Source organism: Typopeltis vanoorti, chromosome 3 (genome assembly GCF_054136105.1).
Source record: "Typopeltis vanoorti isolate ZY-2024b chromosome 3, IOZ_Tvanoo_1.0, whole genome shotgun sequence".
In the NCBI taxonomy this organism is placed as follows: Eukaryota; Metazoa; Arthropoda; class Arachnida; order Uropygi; family Thelyphonidae; genus Typopeltis; species Typopeltis vanoorti.
This window is the reverse complement of record NC_143551.1, coordinates 92,103,182-92,127,743: the sequence shown is the minus strand read 5'-3', so window position 1 is coordinate 92,127,743 and position 24,562 is coordinate 92,103,182. Positions and strand designations below refer to the sequence as shown.

The 24,562-nt window shown below is 36.1% G+C and overlaps 1 protein-coding gene across 1 annotated transcript in view; it reads right to left on the bottom strand.

The window, feature by feature from the left end:
- The window catches only part of LOC150108384 (uncharacterized), a 399,479-nt gene that overhangs the window by 353,197 nt on the left and 21,720 nt on the right, over nucleotides 1–24,562 (bottom strand). Inside the window, exon 2 of the mRNA XM_090390735.1 lies at nucleotides 20,415–20,486. Within this exon, the coding sequence (XP_090246861.1) occupies nucleotides 20,415–20,486 (72 nt within the window). The remainder of the gene's footprint in view (nucleotides 1–20,414; nucleotides 20,487–24,562) is intronic.

Genomic DNA, 24,562 nt, shown 5'->3' with positions numbered 1-24,562 from the left:
CAAATTTGTTGAGGTTTGGAGAATTTCTTAGGGACTTCCCTAAGAAATTCTTAAGGAAGAATTATTCTTAAGGAAGAATATTAACGAAATATTCTCCTAAGAATATTTATTAAAGTTTAATTTAATTTATATCCTTAACTATGTTGTTCAATTCCTTAAGTGTTTTAATAATGAGAGAGGATATGAAAAGGTTGTTGGAGGAAAGCAGAGAGTGAGAATGTAAAAATCATTAATATATTAGCTAGATATGATGGAAATAAATTACAAAGAAGGGCTATGATGGCAAATGATTCGAAGCATAGGCTGTGTAGAAGGAATGGATGCGAGTTTTTGGATGTGTGAAGTTTGTTTTAGAGAAGATTGGATAAGATAGACTACATTTGAATGCATTTGGCATCAGGAGTCTTGAAAAATTATTAATTGATATAAGACGTAACACAGAGTCACGGAAACTGAATTCCAGGAAGTGGCAAAGTTTATGAATGTTCCATTCAGAAAAGGTTACATGTTGAACTACAAAGCAGGAAACTGACCACCTGAGGGGTATGCTGGGTTCTGTGCCATGGCATCAATTATCATCATCATCAATTGGTTGATCAGAAGTGCTGCTAATATGCAATACTTGAAGAATAATTTGAATGGGGAGGAGGGGGTGCTTAAGGGTCAAAGCTGTATAACTGAGAAGAGACCTCCACATGGCCTTTAAAGGAATGCAGAGAACCGACCAGGGCTTCTGACCTAATGTCCAATCCTCACCTTCTTGTGGTGCACCCTGTTGGGTATCTACTTGGATACTAAACGGACGAGGATGGGCTGGCAATTTGGGATTTAGCCGACCAAATTGTATTCTTATTGGTTAAACCAAAATATAGAATGATGGTACAACATGACAAAATTTCATGCCGGCTGGGGCGTCGCCCGGTTAAACAAGGCCCCCGTTGTTTTCGCCAGGGAACCAGGGCGAACAGCGAAAAGTCAGCTACTGGAACAAATCTGAAAATAAACCCCAACTCAACATCACCAGAGTTAAAGATCGGTACTTTCAATGCAAGAAGCCTGAATGGCAAAGAAATGGAGCTAGCTGAGGAATTAGATAAGTACCAGATCGACATAATAGGGGTGACTGAAACAAAAAAGACCAAAACTGGTGAGATCGTTCTGAGCAATAAATACAAAATGTTATATTCAGGTAATGACAATCAAGGAAAAGAAGGAGTAGCCATAGTATTCAACACAAAATACGAGGTTAATCTTATTGAATGACAGGTAGTCTCAAGTAGAGTAACGTGGGCAAATATGAGAATGGGGAACTGGACAATGAGACTTATTTGTGCCTATGGTCACAAAGAAGGTTCTACTAAGGTAGAAGTGGAGGAATTTTTTGAAGCTTTAAAAAAAGCAACTGACACAACGAAAAAGGAAAAGTTGATCCTTGTTGGGGATCAAAATAGCAGAGTAGGAAATGATTGTGAGACATATAAAAATATTTTGGGAAAATTTGGAGAAAAGAGCAAAGCTAATAATACTAGCAAATTTCTGTTGGATTTCTGCTCAGGACATGGACTGGTTATTACTAACACCATGTTCCAACATAAAAATGTGCACAAATTCACATGCAGAGAAAAGGCTAGGAATAAGAAAAGTCTCATTGACTATGTTATTGTTGATAGTGATGTTTTCTCCCTGGTGCAGGACACCAGAGTGTACAGATAATTTGAAATTGGAAGTGATCACTATTTAGTCTTGAGCAAGATAAAATTGAATTTCATATTGAAAAGAATAACATGTAAGAAAGTTTTAAAGCGAATAAAAGTTGAGCAGCTCTCAGATGTGAACTGTAGACTAAAATACACAAAGATAATTGAAGAAAAAATGAAAGAGTTTGAGAACAGGAATCAAACCTTGGAGATTCAGTGGCAAACTCTGAAGAAAACATTGATTGATTCTGGCAGCAAGGCATGTGGTGAGGTTGTCTGTAAGGATAAAAAAAATCAGAACTCCCCGGTGGACACAGGAAGTTAAAGAGGCAGTGAAGGAAAAGAAGAAAGCATACCAAAAGTTCCTGTCAAATAAGTCAGCTTGTGCTCTTAGAGAATATAGAGACAAATGCAAGAATGCTAAACACTGTAAAACTAGCTAAACAAAAGTCATGGGAGGACTTTTGCAAGAATATAGAAAATAAATATCAAGAAGGTGGCAAAATATTCTGGAGGTTGTTGAAGAAGCTTAAGAATGGAGGAAAGAGTGCTGTAAAAGGAGTTAGAGATGATAAAGGTGACATGAAAACAGGAGAAAAAGATATCCTTGAGGTATGGAGTAATTACTTTGAAAAACTGCTAAATGAAACAAGCAGTGATGACAGCACAGTGGTAAAAAAACACTGACCAGGCATGCAGTCAGGAATACATATCAATACTTGAAGTAGAAAAAGCGTCAAAGGCTTGAAATGTGATAAGGCAGCAGGAGTAGATGATATTCGACCAGAAATGCTGAAGTATGGTGATATAAGAGTCTTACAGTGGCTGCACTGCATAGTTCAGAAAGCCTGGACAGAGGGACGAATTCCCGATGATTGGAGTAGAGCTCTCATAGTACCCATATATAAAAAGGGAAATAAAACTGCATGTGAGAATTACAGAGGTATTTCCCTACTGAGTGTTCCTGGCAAGATCTATGCAAGTATACTTGAGAAACGGTTGAGAAGAATTGTGGAAGAAAAGCTTGGTGAAGAACAAGCTGGATTCAGGCCAAATAGAGGCTGTCAAGATCAGATCTTCACTTTACGACAAATAGTCGAGAAAGCATGGGAATATAACAAAGATCTGTATTTAAGTTTTGTCAATTTGGAAAAGGCATATGACAAGGTGCCAAGAGAGAAGCTATTCAATACGCTGCAGTTATATGGTGTCAATGGGGCATTATATCAAGCAATACTTAGTCTTTATTTGAGTTGTAAGTCAGCAGTTAGAATTGAAGGAAGTACAGGAAGATGGTTTAATCTTAAATCTGGTGTGAGACAAGGATGGACATTATTCCCTCTGTTATTCATTATCTATATGGATCACATTATGAAGGAAAGTGGTATTAAACATGATATCAAAATTGGAGATGTTAATGTCAGCTCTTTACTTTATGCGGATGATGTTATACTTCTAAATAAATCTGCTACAAGTCTGCAAGATTCTCTGACTAAATTGAATAGCTGTTGTAATAGATGTGGTATGAAGGTCAGCAATAAAAAGACAAAGACAATGAAAATAGGCAGAATCATTGAAAATGTCAACTGTGTTGTGAATGGAGAACCTGTGGAACAAGTAAAACATTTCAGCTATTTAGGCACAATTTTTACTGAAGATGGTAAATTAAATATAGAAATAGACAACAGAATCAGCAAAGCTGGTACGGTGGGAAGTCAATTGAATAAATTCATATGGAATAAGAGAGAAATTAGTCGGAACACTAAATTAGCTGTATACAAGACAGTGTTCATACCAGTTTTAACTTATGGATCTGAGAGCTGGGTCAGAAGTAAAACACTTGACCAAAGACTAGAGACCACAGATATGAGAGTCCTGAAAAAGATTATAGATGTGAACAGATGGCATCAATGGCAATATCATATTAAAAACAAGGATATTAGGAAAGAACTTGACATTGTCAGCATCCAGGAATGTGTTAGCAGAGCTAATCTCAGGTGGTATGGTCACTTAAACAGAATGGACGAGGAAAGATTAGCAAAACAAGTGTTCTCTGCCAGGTTGGCAGCAAAACAGCCCAGAGGAAGACCAAGATATAGGTGGATTGATATGGTACAAAGTGCCTTAGACGATAGAAATATAAGATCTGATAATGTTGGAGTCTTGACAAGTAACAGACTGATTTGGAGGAAAATTGTAGATAGGAAATTAATAATGATGTAATTTTTTTCATGTAGTACTATCGTATCCTGTACACCCCTTGAGGGTACATGGCAGGAATTTGATGATGATGATGATAATTTGAATAGGATGGAATTGTGGGCATGTGAAAATGGTTGTAATTTCAATGCTAATAAATATAGTCATACACTCTGGTGTGATTAGATATCCAATGTCGTATTATATTGGCAGGATTACGCTAGAAGAAGCTAATCACGCTAAGGATATTGGAACTTTAGTAGACAGGAAGTTGAAGTTCAAGGGTCATATAGTAAAAATTGTAAATACAACTCGGAGAATAATGGAAATGTTGAAATGAACCTTGACATAACAATAAAGTCATTTTGTCTCTTTACAAGGCATTGATACGATCTCACTTGGACTATTGCATGCAGGTCAGATCTCTTGGTTTCCGTAGTGATTCCGATACAGTTCAAAAATGATATCAGGATTGTGGAATACTGCTTATGAAGAAAGATTGATAATTTGTAAGCTGCAGACACTAGCAAACAGGAAAAAGAGGGGATGATATGATTGAGACAAACTTCTGAAAGGGTTATACAGAATTTCAGTAAATGGAATTTTTCATTTTATGGAGGGTGGGAAAAGGACACGAGGGCAACCATGGAAGTTGAGAAGGGATGCTGTCAAAAAGGAGATTAGGGCTAGAGTTTTCTCACAGAATATTGCGTGATTGGAATGGATTGCTTTTGGATGTTGTGTGTACAAGTAGCGTGAATGAATTCAAAAATAAGTATGACAGCTGGTGCAATAGTATGGCCTCCCTCGATGAGTTCCTAAATCTCTGGAGGCCTCTCTTAATTATAATAATAAGCAAGTTACATCTTACATACCCACATTCTCTCATCACTCCTATTAAACTTCTCCACATAGATATCCTCAACATTTCCCAGGTACACATATTGCATTTACAGCAACTTACCATCTTCCAAAAATCTACATTTATCTCATATTCATGTCTATATCTCACCATCAGGTTGATCACTCTCACTGCCACACACAACAATTAATATACAATCTACACTCAACTGAATACTACCTTCCAATCACAGCTATCATGCAACAAAATTTAGTTGACAAACTATTTTTCCATAGCTCTGTGAAAAATCATGCTATCTTTGCCACATGGTGAGAGACTTATTGCTATTAATATGAATTCCTTTTGAATGTCAATCTGACAAAATGATACCTGTCTAGCCATGCATTAAAAGTTCAACCTTTCAGAAACTACTCCAGTAAAACATTCCATTTTTGACAGCTCAGTTCACCTCCCTGAATACAGTCAATATACTCTCTAAAAATTCTGTCTTCATTTGGCACATGCTCTAAACTTTTATATCTGATTGCTGTTCCTTTCATACTAACACATACTTAATTGCTACAACTACATGAACATAACTGCTGTTCCAGTTATAGGTCACTATGATAACTCACCCTTGCACTTTCAATCTCATCTGTCCACATGCAGAATATTTTTTCTCGTCTTAATGACTAGCATCCTTATAGCAATAATCCTATATTGCTCTTTAAATACTCGTGTTAGAGATTTAATAAAGCAAATTAGCACTGAGAAAGGAGTAAAAAATATTTAATTCTTCTAAATCATCTCAGTCACTGAGACATCAGAGAGCACAATATGAGACAGTGTGCACGCAAGAACATGCACACACACACAAAAAAAAAAAAACTAAATGAAACACATGGAAGAAACACTCTAGTCCTAACTTGGTGGGGCACCCCTCTGTGGACAATTAATTGTTGGCTGCCTAGGATGTAAACTGGGCTCAAGAACTATTAGTATTTTCCATATCTTGAAAGTTTTTAGGCTGATTTCTAAGAGCAGATGCAGATTCCAAAAATATACTCTCTGTTCTAAATTTACTTCAATGGACATAGTAGTCGTTTTTTCCAATTGATTCTAAGAATTGTATCTAAAGCATGGTCTGCAAGGCCAAATGACCATAGTCATGACTATGGACACCTTTTTATTTCTTCCATGCAGATGGAAGAAATAAAACTGATCTTCCCATCTGTCCATAATAGGCCAACTTGCAGGAACAGGGCACCTTTTATACTCTAGGTACAGAGAGAGAGAGAGAGAGAGAGAGGGGAGGAGGAGGAAGAAGCTGATCTTTAGTAGAATGTATAAGGGTAGCAAGCTTTCAGTGGGGTTTTAAAGCCATGCAAAGATCAAAGTTCTTTAAGATTCTGGTTATTTTTTCTGAAGAGCTTCGGACATAGGGGACGATATCATTACTAAAATCTTTGTGAAAAGAAAGTCAACGATTGGGGGAAAGGTTGATTATTTTTTTTGTACTGTGAGAACTGTAGCCATCAGATAAGAGAGTGTGATGTATATGATTAAGTGGTATGACCAGTGGGGGAAGGGGGAGGGGAAATAAGAGAGCTTGCTAACTGTTTTGCTAATTTATGGCATGGAGAAATCTGTAACATCTACTAAAGGTCTTGGGGGAGGGGGGGGAATTGGGTTTCTGTATTTTTGGAAATAATTGGTATATCTGGGTGGGGTGGAGAGAACAAGAACTGAATCGCTTCAGTTTTTTTGTGTGATTTCAGGAAGGTAGAAAGAAATATTTTGAACAGACATTTCAATTATTTGATCAGAGATTTGATGGGATAGATGAAATGGTCTCCAAGAACGATGTCAATTTTTCTATTGTATTCACTGGTATTAAGAATAACAGTGACCCCCCCCCCTCCCTTATCAGCTCTGGTGGTGATGATAATACTGCTATCTTTGTATAGTTTCTTGAGGACAGAGTTGGCAAGATAAATTTCTTTTAGGAGGCAAAGATCGAGAAGGAATGCTGGCGACATCAAGCCTAATGTTAACTATTTCTGGAGCTAAGTTACAGATAACAAATCCTGGAACACATCCCAACTCGACATCAGCAGAGCTCAAGATTGATGTTATTAACTTAAGAAGCATCAATGGAACTAGCAGAAGAATTGGATAAGTAGTAGTAGATCAACATAAGCATGACAAACAAAGAAGACAAAAACAGGCAAGATCTCAGCAACAAATACAAAATATTATAGTCAGGCAATAATATTAATCAAGAAAAAGAAGTAGCTATAGTACCCAACACTAAATATGAGTATAATCTTCATCACAAGTACAATCCACTTGATATGGCAGGCAATATCAAATAGAATGATGTGAGCAAATATCAGAATGAGGAACTGGACAATGAGACATTAGTGCTTATGGTTCTACAGAAGGTTCTACCAACCAAGAAATGAGAATACAACCGAGCATGACTGATATAGAAGCATTGTTATTTATATGATCTAAAAAACACTATCTCTACGTTCAGTTTAGGTGTGTGTGTGTGTGTGTGTGTGTGTGTGAGGACTTACACATACACTTTATGAGGAATTTTTTGAGGCATTAGAGAAGGCAACTGGCACAATGAAAAAGCAAAAGTTTGTCCTTGTTACAGATCTGTTACCAGACATATGAAAACATTTTGGGAAAATTTGGAGAAAAGCACAAATAATAATAATGGTAAATGCCTGCTGGATTTCTGTTCAGGACATGGATTAGTTATTACTGACACCATGTTCAAAATAAAAATGTGCACGAATTCACATGGAGAGAAGATGTGAGAAATAAAAGTCTTATTGACTATGTTACAGTTGATAACAATGTTTTACCACTGGTTCAGGACAGAAGAATACATACAAGATTTGAAATAGCAAGTGATCACTATTTAGCTTTGAGCAGGATAAGATGAATTTCATAGTGAAAAGAAGAATGTTTAAGAAAGTTTTAAAACTAATCAAAGTTGAGCAGCTTTCAAAAGTGAGCTGTAGACTCAAATACGCAAACATCGTTGAAGAAAAAAATGAAAGGGTTTGAAAACAAGAACCAAACCTTGGAGATTCAATAGTAAACCTTGAAGAAAACATTGACTGATTCAGCCCAGGAGGCATGTGGTGAGATGTCTGTAAGGATAGAAAATCAGAACTCAGGAAGTTAAAGAGGCAGTCAAGAAAAAGAAGAAAGCATATGGAAAGTTCCTGACAAGGAAGTCAGTTTGTGCTCTTAAATATAGAGAAAAATGTCCGACACAACAAGGAAACAAAGTGTGCGGGAATTCGATCCCGTATTTCTATTGCAAGACCGTATAGTTACAAGAAGGAAGAAATTGTCTATGTTTCTCATCATCCAGTACTCGTATCGAGGGAAAGAAAATCCATACAGAGGTCTGTGCCCACGTGAGGAGTTCCGTAGTGATAGAATAGAAGATCCTGTGTGTGTCCTTTATTCAAGCACGAAAGGTATAGATCGTGAAAACCAGGGTTCGTCCTAGAAAGGTACTGTAAAATCTTGTATCAATTGAAATCGCATATAATTGCAATCATTGTTAATTACTGGACAGTCGAAGATATACTAGGACTTTAGTACAAATCAGAGTAGAATGAGAGTAAACTAGTTTATATTATTTGATAAGCATTCATGTGCTAGAGATTTATGTATGCACATGGTATTTCATATGAGAGTGTCTTAAAGGTCAAATGTATGTATGGGCATAGCGATAGGATAGTTTAACCTATATTGCTTGTTTTGTAAGTTAGATAAGGTAGACTGAATATAAACATTAATGTCCATGGTATTATGGCAATATAGAGCATTCTGACTATTATAAGGTTAAGTAAAGTGTTAACTTGTTCCAGGATTATGTGTGTATATTTATAAGGTCCGTTATGACGGCATGATCGCAAATTCCCATATAGGATTTTGCCCTAATACTTGTATTTTGCTTGTGTAATTTGTAATTTTATTCTTAGTATTGAATCGTGTTTTATATAATAGAAATTGAATTGTACCATGTTTAAGATTTTAAATAAACTTTTGTTCATTAATAATACAGTTGTGTGAAATTGCTGCCTAATGCACCACTTGAAAAACGTACAAACCTAATCACGCGGGAAATTAATGTGTTAAGTTACAAGATAAAGGGTCATGACTGCTTAATAGTTTCACACTCAAACATATTTTTGTAATTGCTCCTCGTTTTCGAATCATATATTTTAAACTAAATGTCCTGAAAGGCGCAGTATAATATAAATATTAGGGACACTAAGGGGAGAAAAAGCTTAAATATTTGAATTTTGTAATATCTCATGCATAGTTAAGTTTTGAATAAAGATAAAGTAGAGATTCACTTGAAAGGATAAAAGAAAGTTTAATAATCGTAGATAGGGACACGACAGTAGGAAGAAGGTTGGTGAGAGGACAGAACCTTGAGGAACCCCAGCATTAGTTGAATGGTGATAGGATAAAGAGCCATCCACCACCACACATAGTAAGCATCCAGACAGAAAGCTGGCAATCCAATTACAGAGATCTTGAGATAGACCAAATGATGGTAGCTTGCTTAGTAAGCCCTTGTGCCAGACCCAGTCAAATGCCTTGGAAATATCAAGTCCAACTGCTTGATATTCACCTAACTTATATTCACCTAACTGTATAGAGTTTCCACACCATTTGACAATGTCATTGCCCCATTCTCTGTTTGATCTTCCTCCTTTGTTCTTTACTTCAATCATTCCAAACAGCAACATTTTTAATTTTCTCTCATCATTCATTCTACATATATGGCCAATAGATGTAGTTTCCTTTTGATTATTTTCTAGATCAGGTTTTCTTTTGGTTGTATTCGCCTGTAGATTTCTTCATTGTTCACTTTCTGTATCCAGCTTATTCTCAAGATCTTTCTAATAACACTTCCTCTCAAATGCCAATATCCTCCTTTCAGATTCTCTCAGGAGTACCCAGGCCTCGCATCCATAGAGCATGATGCTGAAGATACAGGTTTCTACAATGTGCAGTTTAGTTTGCATCTTTATAGCTCGGCTCTTCCATATTTTGTCCATGGCTTTTAAAATAGTTGTTGCTCTGGCTATTCTAATTTTTATCTCTTTTTTTGGGGTCCAAGTCATATGTCATGTAGCATCCAAGATATGTGAAGTGTTCCACATTTTCCAGTTGAAATCTGTCTATCGTAACTCTGTTCAGTAACTCCTGTTGTCCGAATATCATTGTTTTAGTTTTTTCAAAGTTGACATTTAGTCCATATCTTTCTCCTTCTGTGTGTAGTGTTTGCAATGTCTGTTCCAGCCTTGCTGCATCTTCTTCAATCATGATGATGTCATCTGCAAAGCAGAGGTAGTTTATTCTAATGCCATTTATTGAAATGCCTCCAAAAACATTAAACATTGGTTCTCCACAAACGCAATACTTAAGTGAAGAAAGTATGCAAGGATAGTGTTCTTCCCAGATGTGTGATGAAGATGATTGGTGATATTGGGTCCCCTTGTCTTGTACCTTGATTAGTGGCAAACCAATCTCCAGTCTCACCTGCTATTCTGATTTTTGCTTGTGCTTGGCTGTTTATATCTTTCACAGCAGGCAGATCAATTTATTGTCCACACCATAGGATTCCAAGACAGCCCATGTTATATTTTGGTCAATATTATCAAATGCTTTTTTGAAGTCCACGAAACAGCAATATATCTTTTTGTTCTTTCTTCAAGCTTTCTCTGCTATTAGTCTTAGTGCGAGTATTTGTTGAACTGTACTTCGATCTTGTCGAAATCAGGCTTGCTCATCCGGAAGATGTGCCTCCATATGCCCCCCCCCCCCTTGAGTAAGATGTTCTGTTAGTATTTTCATCAGCACTTTGCCAAGATGACTCATTAATGCAATAGTTCTGTAATTGGTGCATTCTAAAGCACTGCCTTTCTTATGAACAACCAAGACCGATTTTTTCCACTCTTCGGGGACATACCCTAATCTCCATATTTCATTACATAGCTTATGTATTTCTTTTGCAACTGATTCTCCTCCATATTTTAGCATCTCGCCTATTATGTTGTCATTTTCAGGACTCTTGTTGTTCTTGAGATGTTTTATAGCCTTATTCACTTCCTCTTCCAAGATGTCATTTTCAAAGATCTCTGCTGGCAGAGAGATTGCTTGTAGTTCTTTGATTACTTCTGTTGCAGTATCATTTAGTTGATTTTTATATAGTTCGCTGCAATATCTTGTCCATCTGTGCATGATTTCTGTCTTGTCCATCAATACTTTACCATTTTCATCTTTGACTGCTACTGATCTTGTTTGCCACTTCCTATTGACATTTCTTATAAGTTAGTAGAACTCTCTAGTTTTGTGTTCTCCATGGTACTGTTCAATGTCTTTGCACTGATCCTCCAACCATTTGGCTTTATCAGATCTTGCTGCTTTCCGTACTTCGTTGCATTTTTAAAGGTATAACTCATCTGCTACCTCTGAATTATCTCTTAAGTTTCAGTTCTCTTTTCTCTTGTACCAATTTTAGGGTTTCCTGAGTTATCCATTTCTTGTTGATCTTTTCTCTTTCAGGAATTACTTCCTCTACTGCTTTTTTTTTTAACACTGTAGTCAGTCGTTCTGCTCTTGTATTTATATTTTGTTTTTCACTTGGGGTCTTAAGCTTAGTTTCCAATATGTTCTGATATGCTGTTCTTAGCCTGTCTTCATTGAGTTTTGAGTTGTCTCTAGTTCTTCTAGAAGTACAAAGGAAAGTTCTTGTTGGAACTTTCCTTTGTACTTCTATTTCAGTTTTAGTCTTATATTTGCAATCACTAAGCAACTGTGGTCCGAATCAATATCAGCTCCTTGGAATTATCTGCACTGTTGAACTGTGGTTCTCCATTTCTGGTCTATTAATATCAGGGCGATCATATTCCTGTGTTTGCCATCGAAGGAGGGGCACATCCATTTATGACAATCTCTTTGTTGGAATTTGGTATTGCAAATCATCAGGTTGTTATCCGTGGCAAATTCCAGAAGCATCTCTCTGCGTTCATTTCTTTCTCCATATCCAAATTTTCCCATCCTGTGTTATTTTTGCCAATCTTTGCATTCCAGTCTCCTCCAATGATGAGTATATCCTGCTTCAGTACCTCATCAATTACCAGTTGTAGATCCCTGTAAAATCTCTTAATGTTTTCATCTGTACTCTCTGCAGTGGGCACATATATTTGAATGGTTGGGCACTGAATCTTGCAACCATTATTCTTTCACTAACTGGTTTGTATCCTATCATTGCCTGACAGGCTTTGTTACTTAGCAAGAAACCTATGGCTGCTTCATGCTTACTTTCATTTCATGACCAAAGAACTCTTCCACCATTTGATTCTCCTGAAATACCCAATCCATCTCATTTCTTCTTGAAGCAACTACAATTTTCCAGTTGCCCAGAGTGTATGGACATTTTAGTTATCGCAGCCATTTTTATGAAGTATCTACAGAAATTTATGACTTCAAAGATATATATTGTATATAAGTGGAATATATGGTCAAAAATCACACTGATTGAAACATTTCTTATAAAAAAAAAAATTGCCTCTAAGTTTGCAACAAATTAAAATTGGATGATTTGGAAGGGGAGTAAAGGAATGGTAAAGTGCAATATGTAGCCTCTCATATTCAAATGCTAACCTCACCACACCCTGTTCTAAAAGAATAAATGAGGTGACCAACCATAGGTGGTATATCCCTGGCAGAGTATATGCTGTTAGAAATGCTTCTCCAGAGATATGAGGCAGCAAACCCTACCAACCCATTTGATACACTTTCAAATCTCAGCCAGAGAAAAGCTGAACAGATTATCAGGGAAAAGACCATGATTCAGGAAAAAGGTAAATGAAACCAGAAGAAGAAACAATGAAATAAATTAAAGATGCCAAGAAATGACATTCTTGGTTTAATCCTTTATCCAAGTGTAAGCAAATAAAGTTTGCACCTGAAGTGTATAGTATAACCAAGTGAAAAAAACTTCCAACAACTAGCTCTAATCCAGAGTATTTTAATAATAAGGTACGACACCTTTCAGCTACTCATATATGAAAATATGACTTCTACATTACTTCGACCTTGGTATCACTTCTGCATCTGGTTCCCACTGATGAGCCTCAATAAAGGTCTAAACCAGTCTGGGTAGTGACCTTCCATTAATGCATAGCATTATACATGTCTGTAAGGATATGTGCTTTGCATTATGGATTGCATTATGCATACTAAGGCAAATGATGTGAAGTCTAAATACAAGTTGCCCTATCCTGAAAAACACTTCAGGTGGACACTTTGCTTACACTTAGATAAAGGATTAAACCAAGAATATAATTTCTTGGCATCTTTAATTTATAGTACAACCAAGTGAAAAAAAACTTTGAACAAACAATGAAAATTGCAACATGTAATATTAGGAGCATTGCACACAAAGAACTTGATGAACAATTAACCAAGCCAACATAAAAAAAAAAAGGTATGTGCAGTAACAAACAAACAAAAAAAAATGTACCATAGAAACAAATAACTATATACAAATCTATAACAGAGTGAAAAAAATAGAAGAAAGGGCAATGGCTGGTTTAATTATGATACAAATCTATAAAGAACAATATGTGTGAGGAGGGGAGCTGAAAATTTCTGATAAACACCTAAAACAGAAATTACATTAAACTAATATAACCAGAACATATCTTAAAAACCCTTTAATCCCCATGTTTCATCAAATTATAGTAATTTGTTCTTTTTCTTTTAGGATATATAAGAAGACATGTCAGAGGTTTTGAAGAAATTCAAAGACACAGAGGTGCAGGCCATCATCAAGTTTTATTGTGCTGTAAGAAAAGTCTGCAACTAAGATTCACCAAACTTTGTGTAAGACTTTATGGGACTGCACCCCAACATATTCAACAGTTGCCAGATGGGTGGCCAAGTTTAAAACTGGGCACCCTGATACAACAGATGCTCCAGGTCAGGAAGACCTCCCACAGCGATCACACACACCTGAAAACATAGATGCAGTGCATGCCATGATTCTTGATGATAGATGAATACCAGCAAAAAACATTGCAAAGACTTTGGGATATCCAGAGAACAAGTTGGGGTCATCATCCACCAACATTTAGACATGCGGAAGCCCTCAGCAAAGTGGGTCCCCAAATGTTTGAATGCCAACCAAAAGAGAGAGAGAACATGTGCTGTCATCCATCTCAAGGGATTTGGGGTCATTTTGAGAAATCAGGTGCAAATTTTTTGACTTGTGTTGTGATTGTTGATGAAACATGGCTTTATTAACATGATCCAGATACCAAATAGTCAATGGGGTGGAAACAAAGGTTCTCCATGGCCAAAGAACTTCCAATCCCAAAAGTTATTAGAAGGAAAGGTTCTTGCCATGGTCTTTTAGGATGTGAATGGTCTAATCCTTATCAAATACTTCAAAAAACGATAAAGATGCTACAACAGCAGTTTATTCAACAGCTCTAAAGGAAGTGAAAGAGGTACTGAACACAAGAAACTGAGCAGAGGCATGTTGCTTTTGCAGGACAACACACCTGCACACACTGCTCATGAAAACCAACAGACAATACAAAACATCAAATTCCTGACATGCATCATAAAGGGGTATACAGGATATGATAATACTACATGAAAAACTTGCATCATAGTCTACATAATTTGTCTGAAATGAATTACATCATTACTAACTTCCTAATCTATAATTTTCCTCCAAATCAATCTGTTACCTGTCAAGACTCCAACATCATCAGATCTTATACACCCTCTGTCCAAAAAATAAACCGAACTTTTCGAAAATAAAAGAAACTAGTGGCACCACGTGTTGTATCTTTTTGTTCTCGAAAGCAGCAACCTTCATTACTGTTGTGTCAACTGTTTATGACATTTGTTTCATTAGAAGCCGAGTTATAACGCCAAGAGTGACAGTGTGTTTTGACAAACAGTCGGAAAATGAGTTGCAAACAGAGAGCTGCAATTGACTTTTGTGTTAAACTTGGTAAAAGTTTTACCGAAAGGCATCAAATGCTTCAAAAAGCATACGGTGATGAATGCTTATCCTGTACTCAAGTTTACGAGTGGTTTAAATGATTTCAAAGTGGTCGTGAGACGCTTGAGGATGACAAAAAGCCAGGCTATCCAAAAACTGTACTGAGCAAAGCTAACATCCAAAAAAATGCATGATTTCATCAAAGAAAACCCGAAATCATCCGTGAGATTGATTGAAGATGAATTGGGGATTCCAAAATCAACTGTGCTCAACATTTTGACTAAGAGTTTGGGCCTTCATAAATTGAATTCGCGATTTGTTACACACAAGTTGACCGACAACCAAAAAATGTATCGAATTGAACACTGCAAGGACCTCATTAAAACCGCTTGTAAGAACTCAAACTTCCTTGAAATGATCGTTATTGCTGATGAAATATGGTGTTTTGAGTATAAGCCCTAAACAAAGCGCCAGAGTGATGAGTGGAGACCACTAGAAGAGGAGAATCTGAAAAAAAGTTGCTTGGAGAAGTCAAAATTAAAGACAATGCTGATTTGTTTCTACAATTCCAAGGGCATTATCCACAAAGAATTCCTTCCGCCTGGCCAAATGGTCAATGGCGAGTTTTATCTCGAAGCTTTGAAGCGATTGATAGTGAGAATTTGTCGCATACAGCATGAATATCGTGATGCAGGCAGTTGGTCACTTTTGAAAGATAATGCACCATCTCATCATTCGAACATTGCGAGACAGTTTTTGAGCAAAAACCAAGTTTGTGTGTTGGATCACTTGCCGTATTCACCTGATTTAGCACCCTGTGACTTCTTTCTCTTCCCCCGACTTCATTTGCCGATGAAAGGAAAAAGATACGACACCATTGAAAACGTTCAAGCAGCAGTAACCACGACTCTCAACAGTATCCCAAAAACTGATATAAAAAACGCATTTAACAAATTAATTGACCGTGCCAAATGCTGTATCGAAGTTGAGGGAGAGTATATTGATTGAAATAAATGATTTGAATAATTATAATTGGCCTGTGTTTTATTTTCTATCAAAAGTTCGGTTTCTTTTTGGACAAATCATGTATTTCTGTCTTCTAAGGCACTTTTTACTGTATCAATCGACCTATATCTTGATCTTCCTCTGGGTCTTTTCTGCCAACCTGACAGAAAACACTTGTTTTGCTAATCTATCCTCTCCCATTCTGTTTAAGTGACCATACTACCTGAAATTAGCTCTGATAACACATTCCAAAACAAAACAATACACAACTTGATCTTTTAATGTCTGCCTCATCCACCCTATTTGCCAGACCTGGCCCCAACTGACTGACTATTTCCTGTTCCCATATTTAAAGAAACACTCGAAAGAAACAAAATTTATCACAGGTTAAGTCATATCTGCAGCTGAGGACTAGTTTGTGTAACAAGGGAAATTGTAATTTCCCTTGTTACACAAACAAATTGGCCTTCAGAACACACACACTTTACAGACAAAAAATACTGATGGTGGTGGGCAGTAGATGGCATTGGTGTAGATGATAATGGTAGCGATGGTTTGGTATAATTGGTGGAGACTTAGAATGAACTCTGAGAATTTTAAATGATGCAGTAACATTGTAAGAAGTGTATAACACTTTGTTGGAAATATGAAAGTTACACAGTTCTACCTCCATTCCTTCATGGTGATTATCACAACTTTTCAGCACACCCTCATATTGTATATTATAAAACTGCTGGGATGAAAGATTAATAGAAGTTAGACGTGAAACATTACGTGGTCACATAACAATAATCAATGCATGTGCACTAGTAGAGAGGAAAAAAGATAGTAACATTTTATAAAGAATTACAGAATATCAGATAAAACAGACAATTTACTACTAGCAGGGAACTTAAATGCCAAACGGAAAGAGAAAATAATATGAATATAGGGAGATTTGGCAAAGATGATGATGGATGAATACCAGCCAAAAACATTGCAAAGGGATCATTATCCACCAACATCTGGACATACAGAAGCATTTCCATAGCACAACTGGAAGAACGATGGTATGTCGCGCCCTTTGATTGGAAAAGACCTAAGTTCAATTCTTGTAGTGACGAAAGGAATCTTTATATGGGAATTTTTCAATTGAAGGTAAGTTAGCCAATCTCATATGGAGGTAGCAGGGTTTTCCCCCTCCCAGAAACTCAAGTTTTTCATCCCACATAGACAAATTTGCCTTCAGAACACACACACTTTACAGACAAAAAATACTGATGTGGTGGGCAGTAGATAGCACTGGTGTAGACGATAATGGTAGTGATGGTCTGGTGTAGTTGGTGGATTAAGTGGTGGAGACTTAGTTATTGAGTAGGTGCCCTCCCTTGATGAGTCTTTGGAATCCTTGGAGGTGTCACGAAATAATAATATATGTAATCAAAATGCAAGATTATCATTTAAAATAATATGAGAATAATGAACTCTGCATTTGAATATAAAGAAATGCACAAATATACATGGTCAGCCAGATAACATAAATCTGTTATTAACTACATTATTGCAAATTCTAAATTAGCTGAATTAATTCTAGGACATATCGGAGCTTTGAATTAAACTTTCATCATTATATGGTATCAGCAAACTTTTGATGTAAACCAAAATGGTGAAAATAAATAAAATGGAGAACACCTATTAACAAAGTCACAAAATCTCTTCATTATAAGATTTCCCATACTAGAATGTATTGATTTAAATCAATCAGATTAAATCACACAAGAATCAAATGACATAGAAGAGGAATGGGAAAAATCTGAAACAAAACCTGACAAAAATCAACAGAAAGCTTAGAAATAAAAAATAAATGGAATAGGAAAAAGAGGACTACAAAACTATATCAAAAAAGACAATTACCAGAAATGATTAAATTCCAAGACAATCTCCTTCTCTTCCACTCATGGTTGGTTGAGTTCTTCAAAGACCAATTTTTGCCATTTCTTTCTGTCTGCTGTCTTTTTATGAAGTTCTATAATGAAGCTTAAGTGGGTGCTTTCTTTAATGTTTTCAATCCATTTCTTTCTTGGTCTTCCTTTGCTGGGCTGTCCTTCAATTCTACCATTTCATACAGTGTTTGGTAGTCTTTCTGGATTCATTCTAGAAAGATGTCCAAACCAGCTTAGTTGGCTCCTCTTTAGTGCAATAAAAGCAGATATTAGAGTACAAAAGAAATAATGCATTTGCAAAAACAAGAAAGTAAGGAGAAACAGAGAGAGATGGAACAATTTTGTAACAGAACTAGAAAAGGATATATCTAAGCCACAAGCAAAAATCTATAAAATAATAAAATACATGAACAAAGAACTTAAAGGACAAAACAAAAAGATAAAAATACAAACAATAGATTTTGAAAAATGGGTAACCATATTCAAAATCTCTGGACTGATGATAATAAAAAAAGTAAAATTTCATAAAACAAAGAACAATCTAACAGAAAATATTACAAATGCCAGAACTAAAAAAATACAGTAAATAAAATGAAAAATAGGAAAACACCAAGAAAATACAAAATAAACATGGAACTGTAGAAAACTACTGGTGAAAAATTTAATGTGACTCTCCAGAAATTCTTTAATGAGGTCTGGATTTCTGGAAAAACTAACTCTTGGGAAAAAAGAACTAGTTTTTCCAATTCATAAAATAAAGATGACTGCAATAACTATAGGGGGAATTAGCTAAATGCAGGATACAACAGGAATTTTAAGAGAAGCCAAACAGTAATATTGTTATTATTTGACACCTCCAGGGAGTCCAAAGACTCATCGAGAGAGGGCGCCTGCTCTACAACTGTCTCCACCATTCAATCACCAACTGACTGCAACTACACCAACGCCATCTACTGCAGACCACCACTGGTATTTCACAGACCATCACAAACATCCATGCCCATGGCAGGATTCGAACCCGCAGCCTTTTGGCTGAAGAGCAGATACGCTATCCATTTGGCCAACAAGGCCGGTATTGTAGAAAACAATACTACTAGACAAGCAAAATGGATTCTGAAAAGGCCAGAAAGTAAATACTTTTCAGAAAATGGATTCCAAAATGCATTTTCCATACTTACAAAATGGATTCCAAAAAGTAAATAAATACTTTCAAATACCTAGGACGAGATTTATCATATGAAGACAAAAACATACATTAAAATATCAAAATTTTGTTAAAGTAAATTACATAATATATTTAAGCCATCCCTGGTACCAAAATACAGAATCAGATTATATAATATCCTGTTTAACCTCTCTACCCAGCCAGGGCAGATGAAATAGTAAGATCAAATTGCACTTCTTATCCATGTAATTCAATAGGTGTTACAGAATCTTATCCAGATTTTGGACGTCTAATAGACGTCATGGCCTGTTGGGGTGTTAAACCAACTTTATTATATGAAAGTGAAACATGGATCAAAAAAAAATAATTAATTAAAAAAAAAGATGAAAAATGAATTTAAAACAGCAGAAATGAAATTTCTAAGAAAAACAGCTGGATATACCAAGTGGGACCATAAAACAAATGAGGAAATTCTACAATCCCTGAATATAAAATCAATCAACTACTACATAAATAAATATAAACAATGGACAGAACAACTAAATTGAATGGACAATAGCAGATTGCCAAAAATACTACACGGAAGGGAGAGGAACAACAGGTCATCCCTGGAAGCCATGTAAGGAGGGTGTGAGTAAAGGAGTGAGAAGCATGTATTTTGTGAATAATTGGAATGTATTGCCTGAGAATGTCTGCAGGGAATTTGCATGTATTTAAAACATGGTATGATGAACTGTGTGTGTACAACAAATGGAACTCCTGTGATGAGTCTAACTCCACAGGGTCATGGGATAATAATAATATAAATGGAAAAAGGAGGACTGGAAGACCAAGAAAGACCAAATGGAGCCCCTGTGATCATTTCTATTTGAAATGATCACAGAATTTTCTATTTGAAATGATCTGACTCCACAGGGTCATGGGATAATAATAATAATATAAATGGAAAAAGGAGGACTGGAAGACTAAGAAAGTGATGGCATGAGACTAGAACAACCCACTTGGCCTAAAATCCATAATAGGAAGATAATTTTGAAGCACAAAAGAGTTATGGGGAACTAAATAAAAATTCGATATTTTTTATTATCATATGGGCACCTCTAAGTCTGAAGACTCATCACATGAGAGCAAAACTATACACACAATTGTCATATCTCTCCTTGAAACTATTAACAAATAAAGTGCTAACAACTGACTCTGGCAACCCATTCCATTCATTCACAACTCTCCAAGTGAAAAATCTAGTCCTCACCTCCCTACTAACCACACTTTTACTCAACTTCCAAGGACAACCTTTTGTTCTGCCCCATCTAGCCAAGTGTTGAAACATTTCTCCTGCATCCATTCTATAAAACCTTTCAAGTAACTTAGGTGTTTCTATTGGCTAATTGCATACCAAATTTTTATTGTTGTTTTCATGTTAGTATCAGAATTTATACAATTTTAAGAATCTTGAAAAGAACATGCCGACTTCTAACCTCTTAAGAGGTCATTAGGTGATGACTTGTCTTACCTTGTCTCTGAAGCGTCATTGAATAACTATTTTCTTCCAAAGGATTTTCTAAACTTTCCTCTTCTTCTTCATCTAATTACAAAAAGTTATTCAATTTAGTTCAATACAAGAAAAATTTTCATAATTTCATATCAAAAACAAATTTATACAAATGTACAATGTGTAAAAGTCAAAATTTAGTTAAATTTATTTAAGACATTCCTATGCTAGTTACTCATCTGCCCAAATCTACCTAAATACATATTCCTAGAAATTTTGCATGTTTATAGTGAATCTGTACTATGCAAATTACCATTTATTGTAGATAAAACATTAATGAGAAAGACAATTTTTGTTGCCTTTTGAGCAAGACAAAGATTATAGTTCTCGAAGGAAATACAAATAGCGAAGCTCTTGAGAAAGAAGTGGACCTTAATGGAGAAAGAATTGAGGAAGTCAGCAAGTTTGAGTACCCAGGATCCATTATTAATGTGAAGAATTGCTGTTCAGAAGATATCAGAAGATTAGGAATGGGTAAGACAGTCAGATCTATCTTTCCAGATTTTAGACAAGTCTATCTCCATAGGAAGCTTTCAGATGCAGTTGCTTTTCCAACAGCAAATTATGGATGTGAGAGTTGGAATCCAAAGAAGTCAGAAAGGATAGCTGCTTTTGAAATATGGTGTCACAGAAGGCTGTTGAGGATATCATATACTGAAAGACATACGAATGAATGGATGTTAGAAAAGATCAACAGAACTTTAAGGCTCCTTGAGGATATTGACAGAAGAAAGTTAAAATATTTTGGACACAATGAAAGGATGGGAGGACTTCTCAGAACAGTAATAGAAGGTAAAGTTCCTGGAAAAAGAGGAAGGGATAGACCATCAATGAGATGGATGGTGTATGTGGAGTGATTGATCTTCAGAGTTGAAGCCTCTAGAAATGCACACAACAGGACTACATGATGAGGACTAGTGTGGCACATCACCGAGCATCTGAGTGACAATACAGCATCTGTGGATGCCCAATGAACAGATGAGGAAAGGCAGAAAGAAAAATGCATATTCTTGATTATCAAAAATTCCTGATAAGCATCCTCAAGAAGTGTATATAGAATACCAACTATGCAGCATAATTAAGTATGCATTATTAATACCCTCTTATCAATAATATTCTTCCAAAAATTTGTGATATTCACAATGTTGTAAAATCTTTACAATTCAGTTTAAAAGTACTACTAACAACATCAATCCACTGAAATTCTAGTCGTTCTTAGGGTCTTTTTCCTTCCAATCCTGGCAACACACATCTTGTTGGGAGAGAAAAGAAGTTCCTTTCCTCTCCCATACTGTTTAAGTGACCACATCACCTTAGGTTAACTCTGTTCACATATTCTTGAATGCTTATGTTAATTTCTTTCTAATATCTTTTTTTTTTATGATTCTGTTATTGATGCAATCTCCACAACCCCTTCCCACCCCATTTTTCTTGTAACAATTACGTCTCTGGTCTTTAACCTGATCAACTTATTTCTAACCGAACTCTCAGATCCTTAAGCTAAAACAAGTGAACACGGTCTTATGTACTGCTAGTTTAGTGTTTTAGATAACCTCTCTTTTCTTCCACATAAATAACTTTATTCAACTGTCATCCTACTTACTAAAGGGCTAGAAAGAGCTAGAGAAGAGCTCTAGTGTTTGGTCTCTGGAAGGAGGTTTCTATTACCTAATCCTTATTCCACATATAGTAATATACAATAGATTAGCAAACGTTCATGGATGAGATTCAAATAAAAAAAAGAAGAAAAAAGTATCACTAATATTTGCAATATCTGAAGAGTCATTTTTCCTTCATATTTACGAATATGAAGGAAGAATTAGGGACACAAAACACGCATGTTGAAACGATTATTTTACTTATTAATAAAATAATACTTGATATTTCGACCACTGTATTGAGGTCATCATCAGAAAGATACATGTGTATAGAAAACTAAGCTACATGCTCTTGCACTCTATAAAGGTAAATTAAATCTACACTGTTAATTAATCTTTTTCTTGGCCTGACCTCTAGTGATAAATAAATAAAAATAACAATAAAAAATAAATAAATAAAAAACTACAATAAACTCTGCTAAAGTCCTCCTGTACTAAGATTCTTCTGGATTTGTACAGTTCAGATTGTTATGCTGTGATTTTCTATGGGTCCTTCACATTCTTGGATTGGTTAGGCCATCATTTTTGTTCAGATTTGGATCATATGCTTCTTTAAATTTCCTCTCGAACCAGGTTTTGGTGCAGTGTAGGGACTTGGTACCTTTCCAATCAATTCTGTGGTATGTTTGGAGTGCGTGGTCAGAAAGGCCAGTTTTCCAAAATGGAGGTATTTAATGTGTTGTTTGTGTTCGTCCTTCCTAATTGGAATGGTTCACCCTGTTTATGCATGGAAACATCTTGTATACTAAATTCAAACAAAAAACTAAGCAGCTACCTAAACAAAACAGAAAAACTGGCCCTTAAATCCCTAAAAATTGACCAGGACATTATAATCACAAAAGCAGATAAAGGGAATGCCACTGTTGTTTTAGATCGGACAACTTATAAAGAAAAAATGAACCATTTAGTATCAGACCACAGCACCTACCAAATGGTAAACTACAATCCCACGAAACGCATCAAAAAGAAAATTACTGAATTAATTAAATCCATTAACACATGGACAGAAGAAATAACTAAAAAACTAATACCTCATTATGCCAGCACACCCAGAATTTATGGCCTGCCAAAAATACACAAAACAGACAACCATTACGTCCGATTGTTGAAGGAATCGACAGCCCAAATTACCACTTAGCCAAAAAATTAGCGGCCACACTCAAGGTTGGTAGGTCAGTCCCCTTCCTACATAAAAAATAGACAAAATTTCATAAACAAAATTAAAAACATTACACTCAATGACCAAGATTAGTCAGCTTTGACATAACTTCCCTTTTCACCAATGTCCCGATCAATGATACTATCTTGCTCCTATAGAACATATTTCCACACGACATCACGGCCCTCTTTGCCACGTACTCCACTCTGGATATTTTGTGGCAAAACAATTTTTACCTTCAAAAAGAGGGTACAGCCATGGGCACACCACTTTGCACCCCTACAGCTAACTTTTATATGGAAGACTTTGAGCAAAGAGCTCTAGAGTCAGCATGCCTAAAGCCCAAAATTTGGCTCAGATACGTCTACGATATTTTTGCCATTTAGCCCCGCAGCACTAAATACATTCCTTAGCCACCTGAACAAACAACACAAAACGTACCCAATTCACCATTGAAATAGAAAAAACAACTCTCTTCCGTTCCTAGACACAAGTCTTCCCTCAGGCTGTCTCTCCTCAGTCAACTGCAAACCCACATGCACAGGCCAGTACATACACAAAATTTCTTATCACCACCCAACACAAAAACTAAGGGTCATAAGCACCCTTAAACACAGAGCTCAAACTATTTGTTCAAATGAACAAGCTCTAAACCAGGAATACAAGATCATCAACCATACATTTATAAAAAAATGGATACAGTAAAAAAAACTATTCACAAGATCCTGCACAGAGATACTAGTAAAAACAAAAAAGATTTCAAGAATGCTATTGCCATACCTTATGTTAGAGACAGTTCCAAAAAAAAAAATAGACAGAACACTACACAAATACAACATCAAAACCACCTTTAAACCCTCGACAAAATTAAGACATCTACACTACACCAAAGATCCTCTTCCACACAGGATTTACAAAATACAATGCACATGTAACCTACCATACATAGGGGGAAACAGGGCAAACCATCCCAATTAGGAAGGACGAACACAAATGACACATTAAATTCCATTTTGGAAAAACCGGTCTTTCTGACCACGCACTCCAAACATACCACAGAATTGATTGGAAAGGTACCAAGTCCCTACACTGCACCAAAACTTGGTTCCAGGGGAAATTTAAAGAAGCATGTGAAATGCTCAAACATGATCCAAATCTAAACAAAATGATGGCCTAACCATTCCAAGAATGTGGAGGATCCATTTGCAACCTTTACAGCAACCAGAACAAGCCAAAGAAAAATCCCAATACAAGAAGACTAGGTGAACTGTTCCCCCCCCCCCCTTAACATT